This window comes from Sinocyclocheilus rhinocerous, unplaced genomic scaffold (genome assembly GCF_001515625.1).
Source record: "Sinocyclocheilus rhinocerous isolate Xijiao unplaced genomic scaffold, SAMN03320098_v1.1 scaffold988, whole genome shotgun sequence".
Lineage (NCBI taxonomy): Eukaryota > Metazoa > Chordata > Actinopteri > Cypriniformes > Cyprinidae > Sinocyclocheilus > Sinocyclocheilus rhinocerous.
This window is the reverse complement of record NW_015650363.1, coordinates 2086564-2105728: the sequence shown is the minus strand read 5'-3', so window position 1 is coordinate 2105728 and position 19165 is coordinate 2086564. Positions and strand designations below refer to the sequence as shown.

Here is a 19165-nt window from a genome sequence, read left to right as displayed (position 1 = left end):
TTTTTTATTTTTTTATTTTTGGCAATCACATAAAATACTCTAATTCTGAAATAATGACAGCTTTCTCTAGTCTGCCTATAAAGTCTTTCAAGCCAGCTCTCTGTCTTAGTCTAATTAGATTATTATGCAATTGTTATCACAGCATAATAGTAATATGGTCATTTTGACTGGGCAGCAAGAGGGAGGAATATGGCATGTGGGAGAAAAATATATTCATACTGCTTTTGAAGCTCAGACATTTCTTCAGTGGAGAATAACGTTTAGTAAGACTGAAGTGGACATTTTGTCCTTGGGATATTTTGTCTTTTGATGGACCTAGTGACTTTTGTGTTGGGTATCAGAGTTCTCTTGTATGAAACTTTTGTCATTTGTTTACACACCCTCATGTCATTCCAAACCATATGCTTTTTTTCTTCTTCTGTGGAATATTACATTAAAAAGCTTAGATTGTAGTCCTAGTCATTTAAATACATCAGGGAAATGAGTTTGTTTCCAATCAACATTCATTGTGAATTAAATTTTATTTAGACGAGCTTGGTTGTCACCATTTACAGTGTTTGTTTTTACTTTCCAGAATATTCTGTGGTTACATGCAACAGTTTTAAAGGTCTCTGGCCTTTTCCACACCTAAATGAAGAGCTCTCAGCACGTCTCAGACAGCTTAACCTTCAGTTTATTGATAGGACCACACTGAGAACCCTCTCAAGGGTTCTCTCCTCTCTTCTGTTTTACGTGGCCACGCGTTAGCGCCGCTAGCATAACAGCTCTCTGTCCTCTAGAGCTGCCTCTTAGGATCGAGCAACGCCTCTCTTTCCACAAGTGACTGGAGAGGATTGTGTCAGTGGTGCTTTGAGACAAGTTGATAAGCGGTGTCGGACACATTTTTGCTTCATCTGTTGGAAGTATCATGCAAGATAGGTCTCTTTCGTATGTTTTCTCGCATTTGTCGAGTTATTTACGGGGTGTTTTTAATTATTTGGTGACAGACTGAGTCTCTGGTATCCAGTGAGCAGCTCTCAGCAGAGTGTTTCCGCCAGAGTCACGACTGACTCTTAATCTCAGATTACTCCGAGGGAAGTTTTCCTGCAATTAGCAAATATGCATTAGCTGAAAATGCATCTGCTAAATGGCTTATGGGGAGAATGGGAAGAGTTGTGTTGCCCTCTTTAAACAGTGGGCATTTTTTGTCATGTGACAAAAATTCATTCATTCAGTTTTAAGTAAATTTTTTTATTTATGTGACAGTCTTTTATGTTTATTAATGTATTATTCTATGATTTATATATTTCTATTTTTAATAAGTTGTCACCTTAATCTAGCAAACAGTGCATCATTTTAGCATGTGAAAATCATGTGAAAATCAAAAGACTTTACCATTCGCACTGCTTACCTTACGATCACTTACCTACTGTAATTGATAAACAATTGTATCCACGTTTTTCTTTCAGGTTAAGTAATTGTTTTCAGTTTGTAATGTCTTGTTTCTGTAGTAGCAGAGAAATGCTAATTTTGACCTTTTGTAATCTCCTGCTTCATGGGTATATTTTGTCTTGAGAATTTTCAAATAAGGGTGTTAAATCTTGAATTTTAATTTCATCTAGACCTTTGAAAAGGCCTGATTAGCTTTGGCTGTGGCTTGTGGCTGTGTATCCAGATTATATTTTATGATATGCTGAATTAATTTTGACACGGTTTCAGTGGATCTCTTCCCAGAAGTGATATCCATTTTCGTTATGTGAAGAGAGATGCACTTCTCTTTTGTTATATTGAATTGTTTTATGTACAATATTGCCAGACTTATGCTTACACAGACAATTTGATTACAAGTGGGATCAAAGCTGATCAATACAGGGATACAGTTTTATTGCACAAAGGGTAAAATTGCAAAGTCTTCCTGTCATGCATCTCTCAGAGTTAAACCACCAAGACTATTTGCTGTCTTATTTTAGTGAACCAGAACTGTAGTGTCCCAGTAGTGATTTTACCAGTTTCTGATAACACCAGGGGCTGGATTCACAAACATCTTAAGAAGTTAGTTAGAAAATAGTTTGTAAGAATGTTAAATTCTTGAACAACTTCACATCAAGTATAATCATGAGCAATCATTGTTTACATTATCAATAACTGGTGTCGCCTCATATTCATACACTAATATGTATAGTGTTACAATGCTTAATATTTGAATAAACATCTTACCTTTGTGTATTTAAGTCAAGTTGGAAGTTAGTACAATGATTGTCTTAAGAATAAAGACAAAAACAACATTCTTTGGGGCCGTTCGCATATAATGCATTTTTACATCCATCGTGCTGCTTTTACATTTTTTTTTTTCTATGTAGACATGCACTAGATGGATGTGTTTTACACCGCATTCTAAAAAAAGCATGGCACTCAAGTAAAAAGTTGTTCTTTTTTAATAAATCTTGTCTCTGACCTCGTTTTTTTTTTTTTATGGCCACTGCCCTAAGTCTCGCGTTTTTAACCACAAAAATGCATTCTGTGTGAATGGCCTCTTAAGAATGTTTTTTGGGAATTCAAAATATTCTTAACTGCTATTTTTTTTTATTTTCTAACTTAAGAATGAAGTTAAGAATAATTTTGTTCTATTCTATTTTGTGAATCCAGCTCCAGTTCTGTTATTAGTTTAACTTAATGGATGAAATATATAACAGCCTCATGACATGTGATTTACCATTGGAAAAAAATGTCTGCAATTCACCGTTTGTCATTGACCCCACATTAAACATGCTGTGATTACTAGGATACAACATTGTGACAAGCAGCTTCCTCTCCAAAGGCTACAGCAGCCCCTCACTTTGAGAATTCCCCTCATTATTAAATGAGCCGGTGCTGTGGCACATCTGTCAGCCAGAGATATTAAAGTCACTGGCCCAAGTAGGGCCACCCACGACTCCTTTCACTTCTGTGTGACCCAACAGATTAAAGAATACCCATTGCTTGTCAAGAAGATGGAAGAAGACAATGTCCCTCACAGAAGAGGATGATGGTTGATTCTGAATGACTGATGCGCGATTTGTATGGGAAAGCGCCGTTCTCTCATTTAGTCCACGGCCTCTTTGAGTGACTTGATGATGCTTAAAACTCTAATTAGAAATTCATGAAGCATGGCTCCATCTCTTTGATCCACTCCCTCACCCACACCCTCATTACCAGCCCAGCAAAGTGGATGCAAAGCACACAATTAATATCATTTAGAGTCTATTTTAAGAGCCAGAGGAAGTGCAAAGTAAGCAAATGTGGGCTTAACCTGGCTTTCAGACAACTTTGTAAGGTGAGGTAGGATTTATTGGCAACTCGGGAAGTAAATTACAGCTGCCCCATCATCCCTGAAAATGTTGATCTACATAAATAGTTGGGTTGACCTTTCCTATTGGAAAATGGATTTATGGATTGACTTTTAATACTAGTGCTGGGCGGTATGACCAAAAATTTATATCACGGTATTTTTCAAAATTATACCGGTTTCACGGTTCATGATGGTATTTTTTTTTTTTCATGCATGACCGGGTGTTAACCATATTTTGTACTGATTGAGAGAGGAAATACTGCAGTATATTGACTTAGAATGCCCTATTTTACTGTCATGATGAGTGAATATTGTCAAAAAATAACACACTATAGTGACTAAACACGACCCCTTTTAATACATGTTAACCAGGAGTCACTCATTTATAATCGCGGCATCGTCTGACAAAATCAACATGCATCTACACTAAAGAGCGGATATGCGGTTGTTTTGGCTATATTACTTTTTGTCTCATGCAGCGCACTGCCTGCATCTGAGAAACAAACAAAAAAAAAAACAACAAACAAAAAAGTGCATGTGATATTAACAGACGAACTACGCTCATATTTATAATTCCAAACAATCAGTAAGCGACAAGTGCTAGGAAACGCTGTTTTGTACTCATTTATTGACGAGTCGGCTGCAGTGCGGCTAACTGAATGCGCTGCTTCTCAGCCGCTCACTGCACAGCCCTCACCACAGTGCAACAGTGAAAAGGGAACCCTTTCAAACAGTGTCGCGTTCCGAACGTTGTTTAAGCAACATACACCGACCGGTATTGCGGTATTTTAAAAATTCATATCATAACAAAAATAAACACCGGTATTCGGTATGAACCGGTATACCGCCCAGCACTATTTAATACCTTACAGTGCAGTTGTAGTCACTGGGCATACAATTCGGTTTAGGTTTTTGAATGCACATTTGGGCATCAAAAAATTTATATACTATTTCAGTACACATCAGTATTTAAGAAAAAAATCTAGCTTTGTTATATTATGAATATTAAATTATTTTTTTATTATATTCATAAATTGTAAAGTGACTTTGTGAAGATAATAATTAGTTCATATTTAGTCCATTATTAAATTTATATTAATTAAGCCAATTAATATTAATTGTAATGTATATGAAAAACATTTCTGGCTCATGATAATTTTGACTTCTGAAGGTCAAGCTCTTGGAATTGTCTTCTAAATTGCAGAAATCGCACATGGAAATGACATGCAGATGAAGTTATGTATAATAAAAAAGTTGGTGTAATCTCCATTTTAGTTACTTTGGGCAGGAGACAGAATGAGGGTTAAAGTTTATACATGTGTACGCACAATCTTCTGCTAACTTCATAAACTGAACAAGTGTTCGTAAAGTGTGAATAGAGGGTTCTAAATCGGGAAACTAGCGTATGCAAAAAATCTGCCGCAAAGATTTTTATGCATGAGGTCTCAGGACCATTTAAATGAACATTGATTTATATGTAGAGCATTAGAGACTGTGATTTTTGAGATTGTGTCAAATGGAACTGCAGTGATAGTCTCAGACATCTTTTCTTTTGTGGAATAGACACTTTATGGGCCATATGAGAGAGAGCCCATAATCCAATTTTCTCTAATGGCTTTTATTTTCCAAATGTACATAAATGGATTTTGTTTTTGTTGTTTACTTGAGACTGACAAACCTCTTTTAGGTTAGAAGTATTTTTATAAGTATGTTTTTTTGTATATCTTCTGCAGTCACATCAGTGTCCCGTCATGAATACCAAACCAAAAATGTCTTCCTAATAACTCAAACTCTTACTACTATTGCTACAACTACTATTATTATTAATCATACGTGTTACAAACATTAATGAGAAGAGGCAAGACTTCTGCAAACTGTGACTTTTTAAAATAATTGTTCATAAAGTATGAAAATTAACTCTGCCTCAAATCTCGCTTTGGGCTTTATTTATGAAACAAGCAGAATAAATTCCTTTGGATATCATATGTAAAACCATTCTTGCAGAAATTATTACATTCAAATCAGTGGGACAGTTTACAAAATAATGGATTTATGAATGATTTAAACAGAAATTAGTAAAGTGTTTCATGAATATGGCTCATTATTTTTCTTTTCTTTTTTTACCTCAAAAGAGGAACTGAAAAAAATCATGACATTATTAATATTCAAGGGTCCAGTTGAGCTTAAATATAGATGACTGCCTTTACTTTTGAGTACAGTTGACTTTATTGGCATTTACTCATCTGGTCTTCAAAGTTTTTTACTTTATTCATTTGGTAAAAATCCATTAAAAGTTCACAGCATCTCAGGCAGGATTTCTTCCAGAGGCCTCTCTTGCTTTATAGCACTGGCTTTGCTCAGAATAATACTTCAAAGTTCCTTTTCGGAGTGCCGTCTTCCTTAAGCCATCCTTGTTTTTCAACAAAACCCTTCAATTGTTCAAGGTCCTAGTGCTTTCTGTGTCTAACTGCCATATCTAGTAGGGCTGTGCGATTTGGGGGAAAATATCAAATTGCGATTTTTTTGACAGATATTGCGATTTGATTTGCGATTTTAAATTTGCTAAGTCAAGCTTCAGCTCAATATTGTCAATAATGTGCAGCACAGTATGGGTATCATTACCCTGCTGAAAAAAACAATAGAAACCATCACAGAAATTCTTATAGTTTCCATTAAACCATTACAAAATTTTTGCCCTTTTTGTTTTGGGCATTGGTTGCCATCTGCCAGATTACATCCCACCAATAGAATCCATCAAATAGACACCATTATAGTTTACATTAAAACCAAAATACAATTCCCATTATAACCCTGAAATCCATTAAATTTTTTATTGTGTTTTGGGAGGGGTTCTATTGTTTTTTTCTTCAGCAGGCAAGATTATAATGGTATAACTACTTTTACAGAATTAACTTAATTACTGAATTTCACAGAAAATATTTGTTTATTTTTTATAAATAAAGAACTGTATTTCTTAAGTCAATTATTAAAGTACTACATATGTTACATAGGCTGATTTATTAATTTGAAGTATTTGGGATTTTAAGAGCAAGTGGAAAATGTGCAAATATCCATCCCTTCTTAAAAGTCTGTTATAACGCTACTCATAAGTACTTGGTACATTATCAGCGCAGCGGGAGACGTTCAAACTAATTGTTGATATGCGCGACGCAGCTCTTGCAAATTACCTTTTTTGTTCGTTGTCTGTCATTTCGAAGCTTAAGTTGCATACGTTTTTCTTTAGTTTTAATTTGCCTAACTATCGATCTGACCCAGTAGACGCCATAATCTCACTCTGTCTCTCTCCCGTCCCGCTTTCTGTTTTTATTATTTATTTATTTTAATGGTGGGTGTTTACGCAGTTGGCTAGAGCAGTGCTGATTGGGGAGAACGGAGGTGCGCTCACTCTTGCCCAGGGCAAGTAAGACTGCAACTCAAGGCTGGCAGTCATGCATATGCTCTGGAACAGAGTAATATCGCGTCCACATCGCAGGCTTTGCGATTAGCAAATCGCGATTTCGATTCGATTTCGATTAATCGCACAGCCCTAATATCTAGGTCTCAACAATGCATAGTTTTTATGGTCTTGGAGGTTTAGGTTATGCAGAAGGATTCATGTCTTACAATAACAACCCATTTTGAGGACTTCAGATTTCACTTTTCTTTCCAGGACGATTGATTTTCCTTAGAGGAGATAATACCCTCTCAAATTCAGGGTCTCTCCTGTGCGAGTGCCGACAATGGTGCTTCCTATTGTCATTTGGCCTACACGTTTGGCAGTAGATGCTGTTTTGTGTGCATCACAATTGCATTCATGGGGATCTTGTATCACTGCACTTCATTTCATCCACTCATAAAAGAATCCTTGTGCGTTTTTATACTACTAATGACGTGAGCATGTCTATAACCCCTCGAAGCTCAAGGATTCTTCTTTGAGCAAACCGTGGAGGTTTTTTGTTTAGTTTTTTTCTTTTGAAGCTGTCCAGTTGCGATTGATAGATGTATTGATCGTGTTCCCAGGAAAACATCAAGGTTACATCGGATCACTGGAGAAATCTGATTGAGTCTGTATGTATACAGTAATTCTATGTGACTACCAAGGTCACAAGCCCCACCATTTATCTAGAATCAATTGATTCCTGTGTTTCAACATTGATACTGTAACTATGAGGTCATTATTTTAAACGCAGCAGCATGATGCGTTTTCCAGCTCAGGTAGAAAAGAGGAGCTTTGTTTGGGGCGTCAGTTTCTTTCTTATCAGCAGCTGCATTACAGAGAGACTGGATTTGCTAGAGGTTCTTTTATTAATATTTTATTTTTGTTTACAGCTCATTTAATTTTATTATGAATAACCTCACTTATAACCCTGACCAGCTAAAAAAAAATCACCTTTTTTTCTAGCCATGCCATTTTACAGCATCTTAAAGCTCTTCAAAGGTCAAGTAATTAGCATGAAGGGTCAAATGTGTTTCACACCAATATGCTGGAAAAGCTCTTAAAGACAGACTCCGTTTGAAACATGCTGATGTCATCTGGTGTAATTGGGTTATAGTTGTTTTAGTGTATGTCAGCTGTGTGTGTAGTCCGCTGTGTGTGTAGTCAGCAATGCTCTGTGAAAACTACTTTTCTCAGCAGTGAATTGCCTTTTTTTTTTTAAATCATGTATCTTTTCAGTAGCAATGCCATTTTAAGTCGCAGGCTAGTGTTGATAGACACTGCATTACATTGTCCATGATATCATGGTACATAAATGTGGTAATTATTCAGTGCTATCTGATGACTTCTAATTATCATGGTACCGTCACAGTAAGCTACATTTTTTGGAAGATAATTTTGAGAAACTTGCAGCAGCATGTGAAAAAGTATTTTAGCTGTTTAACAAACCCAGCAACTACTAGCAATATAGTTTTTCTGTTTTACTTTGTGGATGTTTTTGTTTGTTTGTTTTCTAATAAATATGCATACTACTGTTCAAAAGTTTGGGGGCAGTCGATTTTTTGTAGGAAATGAATACTTGTATTTTGCAGAGGTGCATTAAATCAATCAAAAGTGACAGTAAAGCCATTTATAATGTTACAGAATAGTTCTGTTTCAAATAAATGCTGTTCTTTTGAACTTTCTATTCATCAGAGAATGCTAAAAAAAAATCACAAAAATATCAAGCAGCACAACTGTTTTCAACATTGATAATAATAAGAAATGTTTCTTGAGCAGTTAATCAGTAAATCAATTAATAGGTTGTTTGCAATCACGCGATTCTGATGACGCGCGAAATGCAGCTGGAGGGCGGGAAGTGACTTTTCTCCATAGATATCACTAGCAGAAACTCAAAATGCCTGTGTTTTGCGTTGTTTATGGATGCTCCAATCGGCCAAACTGAGAAACCACAAGGAGCTTTTATCGAAAAGTTGTTTTACGTGCTGCTAACAGGACCAACAGCCACATACCCAGTTTCAGGAATGACATATATTCCAATATATAATACAGGATTCACTTTCGAAATAACTTGGTTACAATCAGGGTTAGTTGATTAGCCCAGTGTTTGTTTGAACATTTTAGCAATTTAAAAATATTAAAAAAAGATTTTTTACACGGCACCCCTGCTCTCGAGGCACCCCGGTTGGGAAACACTGGCTTAGCCTATATCAACCGCCTCAATGGCAGGTAAGTATTTCAATTTAGTTCAATTTAAAAACCGCTCCTCTTCATAACATAAGGATCATGTCCAACATATGTTGTGATTAAAAATACCTTTCACTTGTAATAGTGTGGTGGTTGAAGAGAGATCCCCTCATATGATTGTACAGCAATACAATTAAAGCGCTATATATAAAAAGGCCTCATGCCTAAAACAGTACAGTACGGACTTTCCTCCATCTCATCCGTTCTGCTTTCAATGCGTGCGTGAGAGGTGGCAGCCCAATCTATTTATATCTTTATTAATATCTTAATATGTTATTATATCTTATGTTAACCATTTGCACACACGAGCATTATCGGGCTCCGCTCCTCCCGACCACAGACGCAGGTTTACAAGCCACTTTTTCCTGCGTTTTTTAGTCAATTTCTTGACTTTTCCCCACTTATGAACAACATATTTTCGTACACGATAAAGCTCCTTGTGGTTTCTCAGTTTGGCCAATTGGAGCATCCATAAACAACGCAAAACACAGGCATTTTGAGTTTCTGCTAGTGATATCTATGGAGAAAAATCACTTTGTGCCCTCCAGCTGCATTTCGCATTTCATCAGTGACGTCATGTGCAAACAACCTATTGTAATAACATTTCGCAATATTAGTGTTTTACTGTTTTGTTTTGTTTGTTTGTTTGTTTTTTGATCAAATAAATGAAGCCTTGGTGAGCATGATAGCTTTACAATCTTACCAACCCCAAACTTTTGAACTAATATTAGTAATATATAGGGATGTAACGATTAACCAAGAGCCGGTTGAAAATCGATTCAAATATGTGATGATTCAAATCGGTTGAGATGCCAAACAAATCGCGATTCAATTAGGGGTAGGAGTTTATATGAATGTATCTCTGAGGGGAACTTACTGTCTTTAGAAAAGTTTAGATGGTATTTTTTCTTTTCATCTTGCCTCTGTATAATGCATATTAAAGTTCATAAGTGCAGCGCTGCTTTGTTTACAGCGGAAACCAAGGAAACGCTTTAAGCGCCACCTGCTGGCAGAGAGTGCATCTGCGTCTCGCTCAGCTCAGCTTTCATTCTGATATTTTTTATGTATAGTTTCATATATATATACATCATTTTCAATAGTCAAATCATTCTGTTTTTGCTTCAAATTAAAAAAATTATACAACCTAATTTAGATTAAAAACTGCTCATGTTGCATGTATGCAGCATCTTTGTTTGGATCATGATTAAAATGCAGTGGCTGCCTCTAATTTTAAATGGAAAGAGCACAGACAAAGCCTTATTTTGTTTATATGAAGATATATTTTTTATTTGTATTATTTATTTGATTCGGGGCTTGTTTTAAAATTTAAAAAAAAAAATCGTGAATCAAATCGAATCGTGAAATCAAAATCGTCAATCGAATCGTGCGTTGAGTGAATCGTTACATCCCTAGTAATATAATATCAGATGCTACATTCACACTAGTTGTTAATACAAGTCTTAGACAGCTATCATATTGCCAGCATATGCAAGAAATTACAGAGGGTACCTTTAAACTCCTCAGAAGAGCCTTGGCTTTGAAACACTGTGATTCATTCAGCACGTTGCAGAGTGAGTCTGACTCTGGAATGTTAAAATGTCATCTGGTGTAATTGGGTTATAGTTTCTTTAGTGTATATTACTGTGTGTATAGCCAGCAGTGTCAATGCAGTGCTCATGTGAAATCAATCCATTATGACTTGTAACTTCGCTTAGAAAGAAAAATAAGCAGCTATTAAGGTTAAATCCCTCCGGACTAAATATGTTAAAGGGGTCATATGATGCGATTTCAATTTTTCCTTTCTCTTTGGAGTGTTACAAGCTCTTGGTGCATAAAGAAGATCTGTAAAGTTGCAAAGACTAAAGTCTCAAATCCAAAGAGATATTCTTTATAAAAGTTAAGAGTCAGCCACGCCTACCTAAAACGGCTCGTTCTAACACACCCCCACGGTGTGTGTGTGTGTGTGTGTGTGTGCGCGCGTGTGTGTGAGAGAGAGAGCGAGAGAGAGGGTCACATCACAGTGGAGTCAGCGGTCTTAACCGTGGCTTCATCACTGTGTCTGTCACGCGACTCTGTTCCCCTTTCGGGCTCTGTCTTTACATTTATTTTGAAAGATTGCAAGATTTATGGTAAGGGGCGTTACATTTCCGACGCGTGCTTGTTGTGTTCGGCCAATCACAATGCACTGGTTCAGCTGGCCAATCAGAGCAGACTGTGCTTGTCAAAGGAGGGGGCTTTGTTGAAAACGACGTGTTTGAGAGAGGCGGGGCATAGAGGACCTACAATAATGTACAGTATTTGAAAAATAATGTGTTTTTTGAACAATAAAGCATGTCAACATATTCTGTTACACCAAATACACAAAATAATGATCTTTAAAATAGCATCATATGACCCCTTTAAGAACTCACAGTCCATTAGGTTCAGACACCAGGAAATCACTGTTGTAAATACCATCTCGTTTTTTTCTCAGACACAATATTTTTGATTATCGAATATACATGCATGTCAGAATCCCCAATTTAAAGCAATTGATCTGGTAAGATTATTTTTGCATCTGGCTCAGAGGGGTCGTGAATGAGCTTGATGCTTGTGGTGGTTGTATTCACATTGAGACACCTTTGCCTGACAGCCATCACAGGTTAAGAGTCAGATGAATCAGTGTGATCAAACGCCTCATGGGAAGATCTGAACGCAGCTGCTGCGAGTACGTTTTCTGTGCAAATGTCTCAGGGAGGGTAAATGTGGAGTCTTGTGTTTTACACCGAGAGAGAGACTGTGTGTTAGACATTTGTCATATTTAACCTTTTTGGAGGATATTACAGTTTGCAGATGGTGGCATTTGGAATCATTAAATCCAAAAGTATTGTGGAAAACGACTTTTTCGTCTTTTCCCTTTATTTTTCATATGCTGCAGGGTAGTTAATTTAGTGTGAATTATAAGTATAATCACAAAAAATCACAGCTGGCTTTGTTAGTGCTCATCACATTGACAGATGTACGCTCCATGTCGCATCTTAATGTTTTTTAAATAAACATATAATGTATTAATGAGCTGTTTATGTAATATTTACAACCATAACATTGCTGTTGAGTTTGAATGAAAGCATCAAGTCTCAATATATCAATCAGCAAGTGTCAAAAAGAGGGTGGAAATGACACCATCCTAAATAGATTTCCTGCAGTGTTACATTTACTTTGATTTTTCTAGTCATTTGTTGCATAATCGAGACTGAAGCATCAGGTTAATGTATGCAACTACAGAATGCTAATTCTCTCTCTCGCTCTGTTCATGTCCCTCCCCCTTCATTAGCAGAGCATTATGTATGTCTTGCATTACAGTATTCAAGAGCTTTACAGTTTGACACTTTACAGCTTTACAGTTTGGCAGGAGTGCAGCAAAGCAGATACATCACCAGAGACAAGAGACCTTCTAAAACATGATCTACTCTATTTTCAAAATTTATGACAGCTTGAATTGTCATAACTACTAAAAATATAAAGATACTTTAAATATTTTAAATTAAATGTAATAATTTTTTTTTTTTTTTGGTTGAGGGCAGCAAAAAAAATAAGTAAATATTTTTTTGTTTTGTTTTTTTGTTTTGTTTTTTATAAAATAAGAATTAGCTCTTTGGTAAACATCATTATTACTATTGCTCATATTAAAGGTTGGGTTTGATCAAATTAAAGTTGAATGACAGGAATTATGCATCTTGCTGAGGAGAGGTGTGTGTGAGGTTTTATAGCCTGGTGGACTATAAAATGAGCAAAAATAGACTTACATTGAAAGAGGGACCTGAGCCATTTTTATCATGGATAGAGCAGAATATCATGGAGACTAGAGAATATCATTTTGTCAGGAAATGTGTAAAAAAAAAAAAAAAATTTTTTTTAACTAGTTTTTTTTTTTCTTCTCCCAAAACAACTCTGGCCACTCAAAATTAAAGCCAAATAAAAATATTTAAAAAAATAAAAAGAATTAAATATAAATGAGTAAGAGTGCATCTGGAATCATCATTTGCAATCATCATTGTTGCCTGTTCAACTCGTGCTCATGGAAGAAAAGCTATTCAGGCAGAAGAAGATGTAATAGAATACGGTTTCTATCCCACAGCAGTTTGAGTCATTTTATCAATAAACCCTAATCATGTATTATGTTTCCCAGTGTTTGACAGAAAGAAAGTGTGATTTTGCTTTGTCTGTGCAATGGAAAGCATACTCAATTAATGAATTCATTTTAATGAGGGTCTAGATGTCAGCCCTTTGTTTTAGCGCAGGCGGTCACAGCAGTGACTAGCATATAAATACTGAGAGGGAATGTATTTTCATTTCTGTCTTCATGTGTCGAGTCACATGTGATAAGAGCTCGGATCAGTGCCTTTGCTTTAACACCAAGAAAATGCCTTCACAATTGTCTGCTGACGTGTCTCACTGTCTCTGTCCATTGTGAATAGATATTGAATAGGTATGATTTATAAAAAGGAGAACAGAAAACTGTTCTTAGGATCATGATCCAGTATCGAAAAGGTTTTGCACTTTTATTTCTGTATATCCGCAAATCTTACATTAATCACTTAACACCTAATCATCTTTTCAATGTCATTTTTATTTGTCTTGTATCAAAGCAGTTCTTCAACAAGACTCAAAAAACAGGCTTTTGTTTCAGTTTTTCATTTGCTTTTTTAGCATAATTTTTGTTGCTGTTGTCATTGTACTTTTTTCTGCAAGCAGGTAGATGTTTTATTGGATAATTCTAATGCTGGGTCTCTTAATTGCTTTTTTTTTTTTTTTTCTTGGTATGATATTTGTGTGTGTGTGTGTGTGTGTGATGAGTGCTTTATTATTCATTGCAGTTCCATATACTGATATTAAAATCATCCATTAACACTTATAAACTCACTCTGGGCTTATTCTGAAATTCTGAAGTGTGTCGAAGAACTGACATTTGACACATACCAAGTTTAAAATCGGCCCTAAAATTTTATCTTTTTTTTTATTAATTTTTCCCCACCAAACAGTCAGTGAAAAAGAGAAAAATGTGTTTCTACCAAAACATAAAAAAATGCATAACTTAAAATAGGTAATAGGTTTGTAAATGTTTTCTAAAATTAAGCTGTCACTCAGTATACATTTGGGAAAAAATATTGTTTTATAGCTACTGATGAACTTATTTCCAATACATTAAAAGGAAATATTTGTTGATAATTAATCATTTTTTCCTTAAAGGGTTAGTTCACCCAAAAATGAAAATTCTGTTATTAATTACTTGCCCTCATGTCGTTCCAAACCCATAAGACCTTCATTCATCTTCAGAACACAAATTAAGATATTTTTGATGAAATCCGAGAGCATTTCTGGCCCTGCAGAGACAGCAACGCAACTGAAACAATTTATGGCCCAGTAATTAATAACAGAATTTTCATTGTGGGGTGAACTAACCCTTTAAAATAAACTGGGTAACAGGGTTGAATGGTTCAGCTTAGTGAGTATTTGTAAAAATTGAGAAGATGGAAAGAGATTATGTACTTGTCTTACCACGATCCTGATGAAAAGGTCAAATTTCGTGAATTTAAAAAAAGATAGGATTTTTGCTTATAATACCAGTTATTATTAGTAGCTAATGTATTAATAGAAAGTGTCATTTGTGATGCTCATAATGTGTATGTGTGTGTTTTATTCTTCCTCTAGCTGGCTCTTGAGGACCCTGTGCACAGCGTCTCTCTTCAGCAGTTTGTCTATGAGAAGCTGAAGGCTCAGCAGATGTTGATGGGGGACCAGGGCTTTCAGGCTCTCATGGAGACGGTGGACACGGAGGTTGTGCGACAGCTGCAAGAGTTCATCCACAGCATGTGAGGAAGAGGCGACAGCAGACTGTTAATGCATTTTAATGATAACCCAGAGAAAAGATCTTCCATATTTTTTGAACACACACTTTCGTTTGCTTCCTCAAACACACCTTTTCAAAGTTTGAGACTGGGCAGAGAGGAAATCTACTTAGACTGAAAAAAGAGACACTGTAAGAAGGAAAGTTGTGCTGCCAAGTTTTTGTATTAGGAAAAGAGTTTTGAAAGTGCCATTTAAAGGGCCCAAGCAGTGTTTACACTGAGTCTTCATATAAAAAGTTGTCATTTTTGTATTTATGTAAAATACACTGCATGACAACATAACCTTTTTTTTTTCCTCGGGTGGCTTTTCCCAATCACGTTTTCTCCTAGATCAGTATATCAGGAACTACTGAAAAGTCATTAACATTTTTGATTGAAAGTATTTTCATATCAGATACGCATAATGAAAAATGAATGGATGTAAATGTTTACCTCCCCATAACTATTGCTGCTAATGCTCCAACACTGTACCTCTCACATGAGGTTCACAGGAGGTCATAAGAACCAAATACATCAGTTTAATGAAACAAGTACAGCGCAAATGTATGAGTGAATATTCTGCCGTAGCAAGCTTTTTTTTTAATGTACACTCAATAATTAGTGCGTATACATTTATAGAAATATTTTTGGTTGAAAATAGGATGTTAAAAAGCACAGTCATACAGTAGAACGACTGTCACTGTGAAATTAATTTTGAGTCTGAATAAAAGCCTTATGCTTTAAGCCTTATTTATCCACCATTAACACACCTGATGTTGAATCTCACATCTGTAATAGCATGCATCTGTTACATTACAGCACATTTCGCTCTGTAGTTTTATTTTCACGTATGATCCCTATTTTTTCATTGATGCAGCTTCAATAAAGTTCAGTATAGTCTGAAAATCACTGCTCACTTTGTTAGCTTGCTTGTATAAACCTAATGTTTGACGTTTTCTGAATGTTTACCATGACCGGAGGAACAGAAATCAGAGGCGGACAGAGCTGAGCTTTGGAGTGTAGTATTAAAAATAGCTGAAATAATTAAATAAAACACAAAAACAAAACAAAGAGCATTTAATCCACTTGGGTGAATAGTTTTGGCCTGGCAGCTTCCAATGATCTTGCTTTCCCCACTCTATAAAGCCCACTCTTTCTTGCTGATGTAATAACCAGAAACAGTCCCTGGTGGCAAGATGTGTGAATCACGTCCAATTACATATGTGGCATTTCTGGAATTACTGTTATTATTTACGTCTCTCACTTTCAGCCTCCATAGTGATCAAGTTCTTGGCTACTACTTGACTTTAAAGCGGAAGTCTTAAGTGGTGCTAGTTATTTAAAAAAAGGCTCACTAACCTTAAGGTGATCTGTTTAGATATGGGCTTTCTAAGCAAAATGGTTCCTGAGATTGATTCAAGCAAACCCATTGCTGGTTCACTTCTGTTGTTTAATAGGTTTGGCATCAAAGTCCTAGACTATTAGTCTCAACTTCACACACCCACAGGCCGCCCGCAGTCTGTTCACTGACCGCCTGATTGCACTGAAAAATAGCAGAAACTGAGAAAATCTTTAGCAAGAAAAGCAGCACGTTTCTTATTTTTTGCTGATGTCTGTTCATCATTCATGGATTGGGACACCATTATTTGAATCAGAAATATGCAAGGAAAAAACAGCTAAATAATTCCATTCTCATAGGGACAAACATATTTTTACGAAAGATATTGCATCTACAATTTTATTGACAGTATGAAATGTTTATGGCCAGTAAAAAGTTACATTTAGACCTTGATGCTTGATTCAGATTAATAAGAAGTAGGGATGTAATGATTCACTCAACTCATGATTCGATTCACGATTTATTTTTTACAAAATGAGATTTAAGACAAATTATAAATTAAATGTGTCCTTTTATTATTGCTTGGACAAAATACTGTACGTTTCTTTGTGAAATTGAAATATAACACTAATAATATACTAATATAGCACTTGTAAATTATTGCTCTTTTGCTTGCTTCTATTGTCCTCATTTGTTAGTCGTTTTGGATAAAAGTGTTTGCTAAATAACAAAATTTAAATATAATGTAAATGTAAATAACAAAATTAAATTGACATTTTAAAACAAGCCCCAAATCAAATAAATAAGTAACACAAATAAAAGAAATCTCTTCATATAAACAAACTAAGGCTTTGTCCACTGCATTTTTTTGCAACCACTGCATTTTAATCATGATCCAAACAAAGATGCTGCATACATGCAACATGAGCAGTTTTTAATCTAAATTACATTAATTTCGACACAAAGATGCTGCATACATGCAACATGAGCAGTTTTTAATCTAAATTAGATTGTATAATTTCGAAATTTGAAGCAAAAACAGAATGGTTTGACTTCAGTTTTGTGAAACTATACATAAAAAATATCTGCATGAAACAGCGGACGAGTTGAATGAGACGCAGATTCACTCTCTGCCAGCAGGTGGCGCTTAAAGTGTTTCCTTGGTTTCCTCTGTAAACAAAACAGGGCATGAACTTTAATATGCATTATACAGAGGCAAGAGGAAAAGAAAAAATACTATGGAAAGACAGTAATTTCCCCTCAGACATACATTCATATAAACTCCTACCCCTAATTGAATCGCGATTTGTTTAGCATCTCAACCGGTTTGAATCGTCACATATTTAAATCGATTTTCAACCGTCTCACGGTTAATCGTTAAGTTACATCCCTAATAAGGCCTGGTTGGAAGTGTATCAACACTTGATGACTGGCAAAAATCAATATTGTTGACTGGTGTCTCAATCTGGCAGCTGAACCTTTTTGTTTAATAAAGCAGAAAACAGAGCTGATATCATACGTTCACTCAGAGACATTCAGAAATTTTAAGATTGCTTTGGCTCTTACAGCAGCTGAAACTAATAACTGAACTTAATTTCAAATTCTAATGGGGCTTAAAATGATTTAAAACAAGACAAAATATGCTTTCAAATAAATATGCTATAAAACAGCTCGAAATCTAGAGGAATTGCGTCCAATTTATTTTTGTTTTCAAATTTTTATTTCAGCATAACAAAAAATGTTTCTGAAGACAATCACCTATTGCACCTTTAATGCAAATGTCATTTTTATTTGAAAACCAGGATTCCATCAGTCTTGGGAAACAGGAGTGAGTTTGTGTGATTTAAACCTGGAAAAGATTAACAGAGCTGAGAAGTAATGTAAATTTCTATAATGAATATACATTTACCCCTTTCCAACAGTGACTATGATTTTGAGATCCATCTTTTCACACTGAGGACAACTGAGGGACTCTCAGATGCTCAAGAAGGAAACACCAATTCCTATTTTGTTTAAAGATCATGTTTTTCAATTTATTCAGTAGCTACATGAAATATTTATATGTTCCCTAGAAGACAAAATAAGTACAATTTACCCCAATCATCCAATTCAAAAAGTTTATACATTCTTAATACATTTTCACAGGCAAGGCTTAAGCCTAGTCCCAGACTAAAATGCATGTCTGAGCTGTTTTACCTGAAAGAAACTTGCACTGAAAACATATCTTAAATTTTTTCTGAACAGTGTGTAGTTGAGCAGTTGAGTCACAAAACATAAAAACAGTCATGGGTGGTCCAAGTAACAACACACAGTATTAAGATTCAAGGATATGTCTTCTTCTGAACATCATTTTTTATAAATTCAGTTATTTGGCTTGTGGAATATATGTAAACATCTGTTATGTGAAATAGATTATTCAGGACAGTACTAAGAAATAACATGCAATTTCATTATCCCTATTATTTTGGTTCAATTGGTGTGTAAACTTATGTGCAGAACTGTATGTGTATACACACACACACAACAATTCTGTGTTTTTCTGTCAATATGGGGTGCTGTGTGTACATTAATGAGGAAAAAAAATTAACTTAAATGATTTTAGCAAATGGCTGCAATATAACAAAGAGTGAAAAATTTAAGGGGGTCTGAATACTTTCCGTACCCACTGTATATATATATATACAGTATATATATGGGCAACATTAATTAATTGACTAACATTAATTGTTAGTCATGGAATCCCTGATGTCGGCCCGCTGCAATTGGAGCGCTTAACCAAGCGTTAAATACCCTCAACGTGTTTTTGCAGCGTTGAGCAATGTAACCAATCACAGATATCTGTTGATTTCTTGAATGCAATGGCCAATCAGAAACGATTTGTCAGAATTCACTCACCGCTGAAAGCGCTGCAGTTTTTAAGAGCAGTTTTGCACGCTCGTGAATCATCTCATGACTAAGTGCAGACGCAA

General features: G+C 35.5%; 1 protein-coding gene across 1 annotated transcript in view; it reads left to right on the top strand.

The window, feature by feature from the left end:
* Positions 1 to 15771, top strand: part of ipo11 (importin 11) — a 174434-nt gene extending 158663 nt beyond the window's left edge. The window contains exon 31 of the mRNA XM_016516984.1: positions 14682 to 15771. Coding sequence (XP_016372470.1) covers positions 14682 to 14846 — 165 coding nt within the window. The 3' untranslated portion in view covers positions 14847 to 15771. The remainder of the gene's footprint in view (positions 1 to 14681) is intronic.
* The last annotated feature ends 3394 nt before the right edge of the window (positions 15772 to 19165 follow it).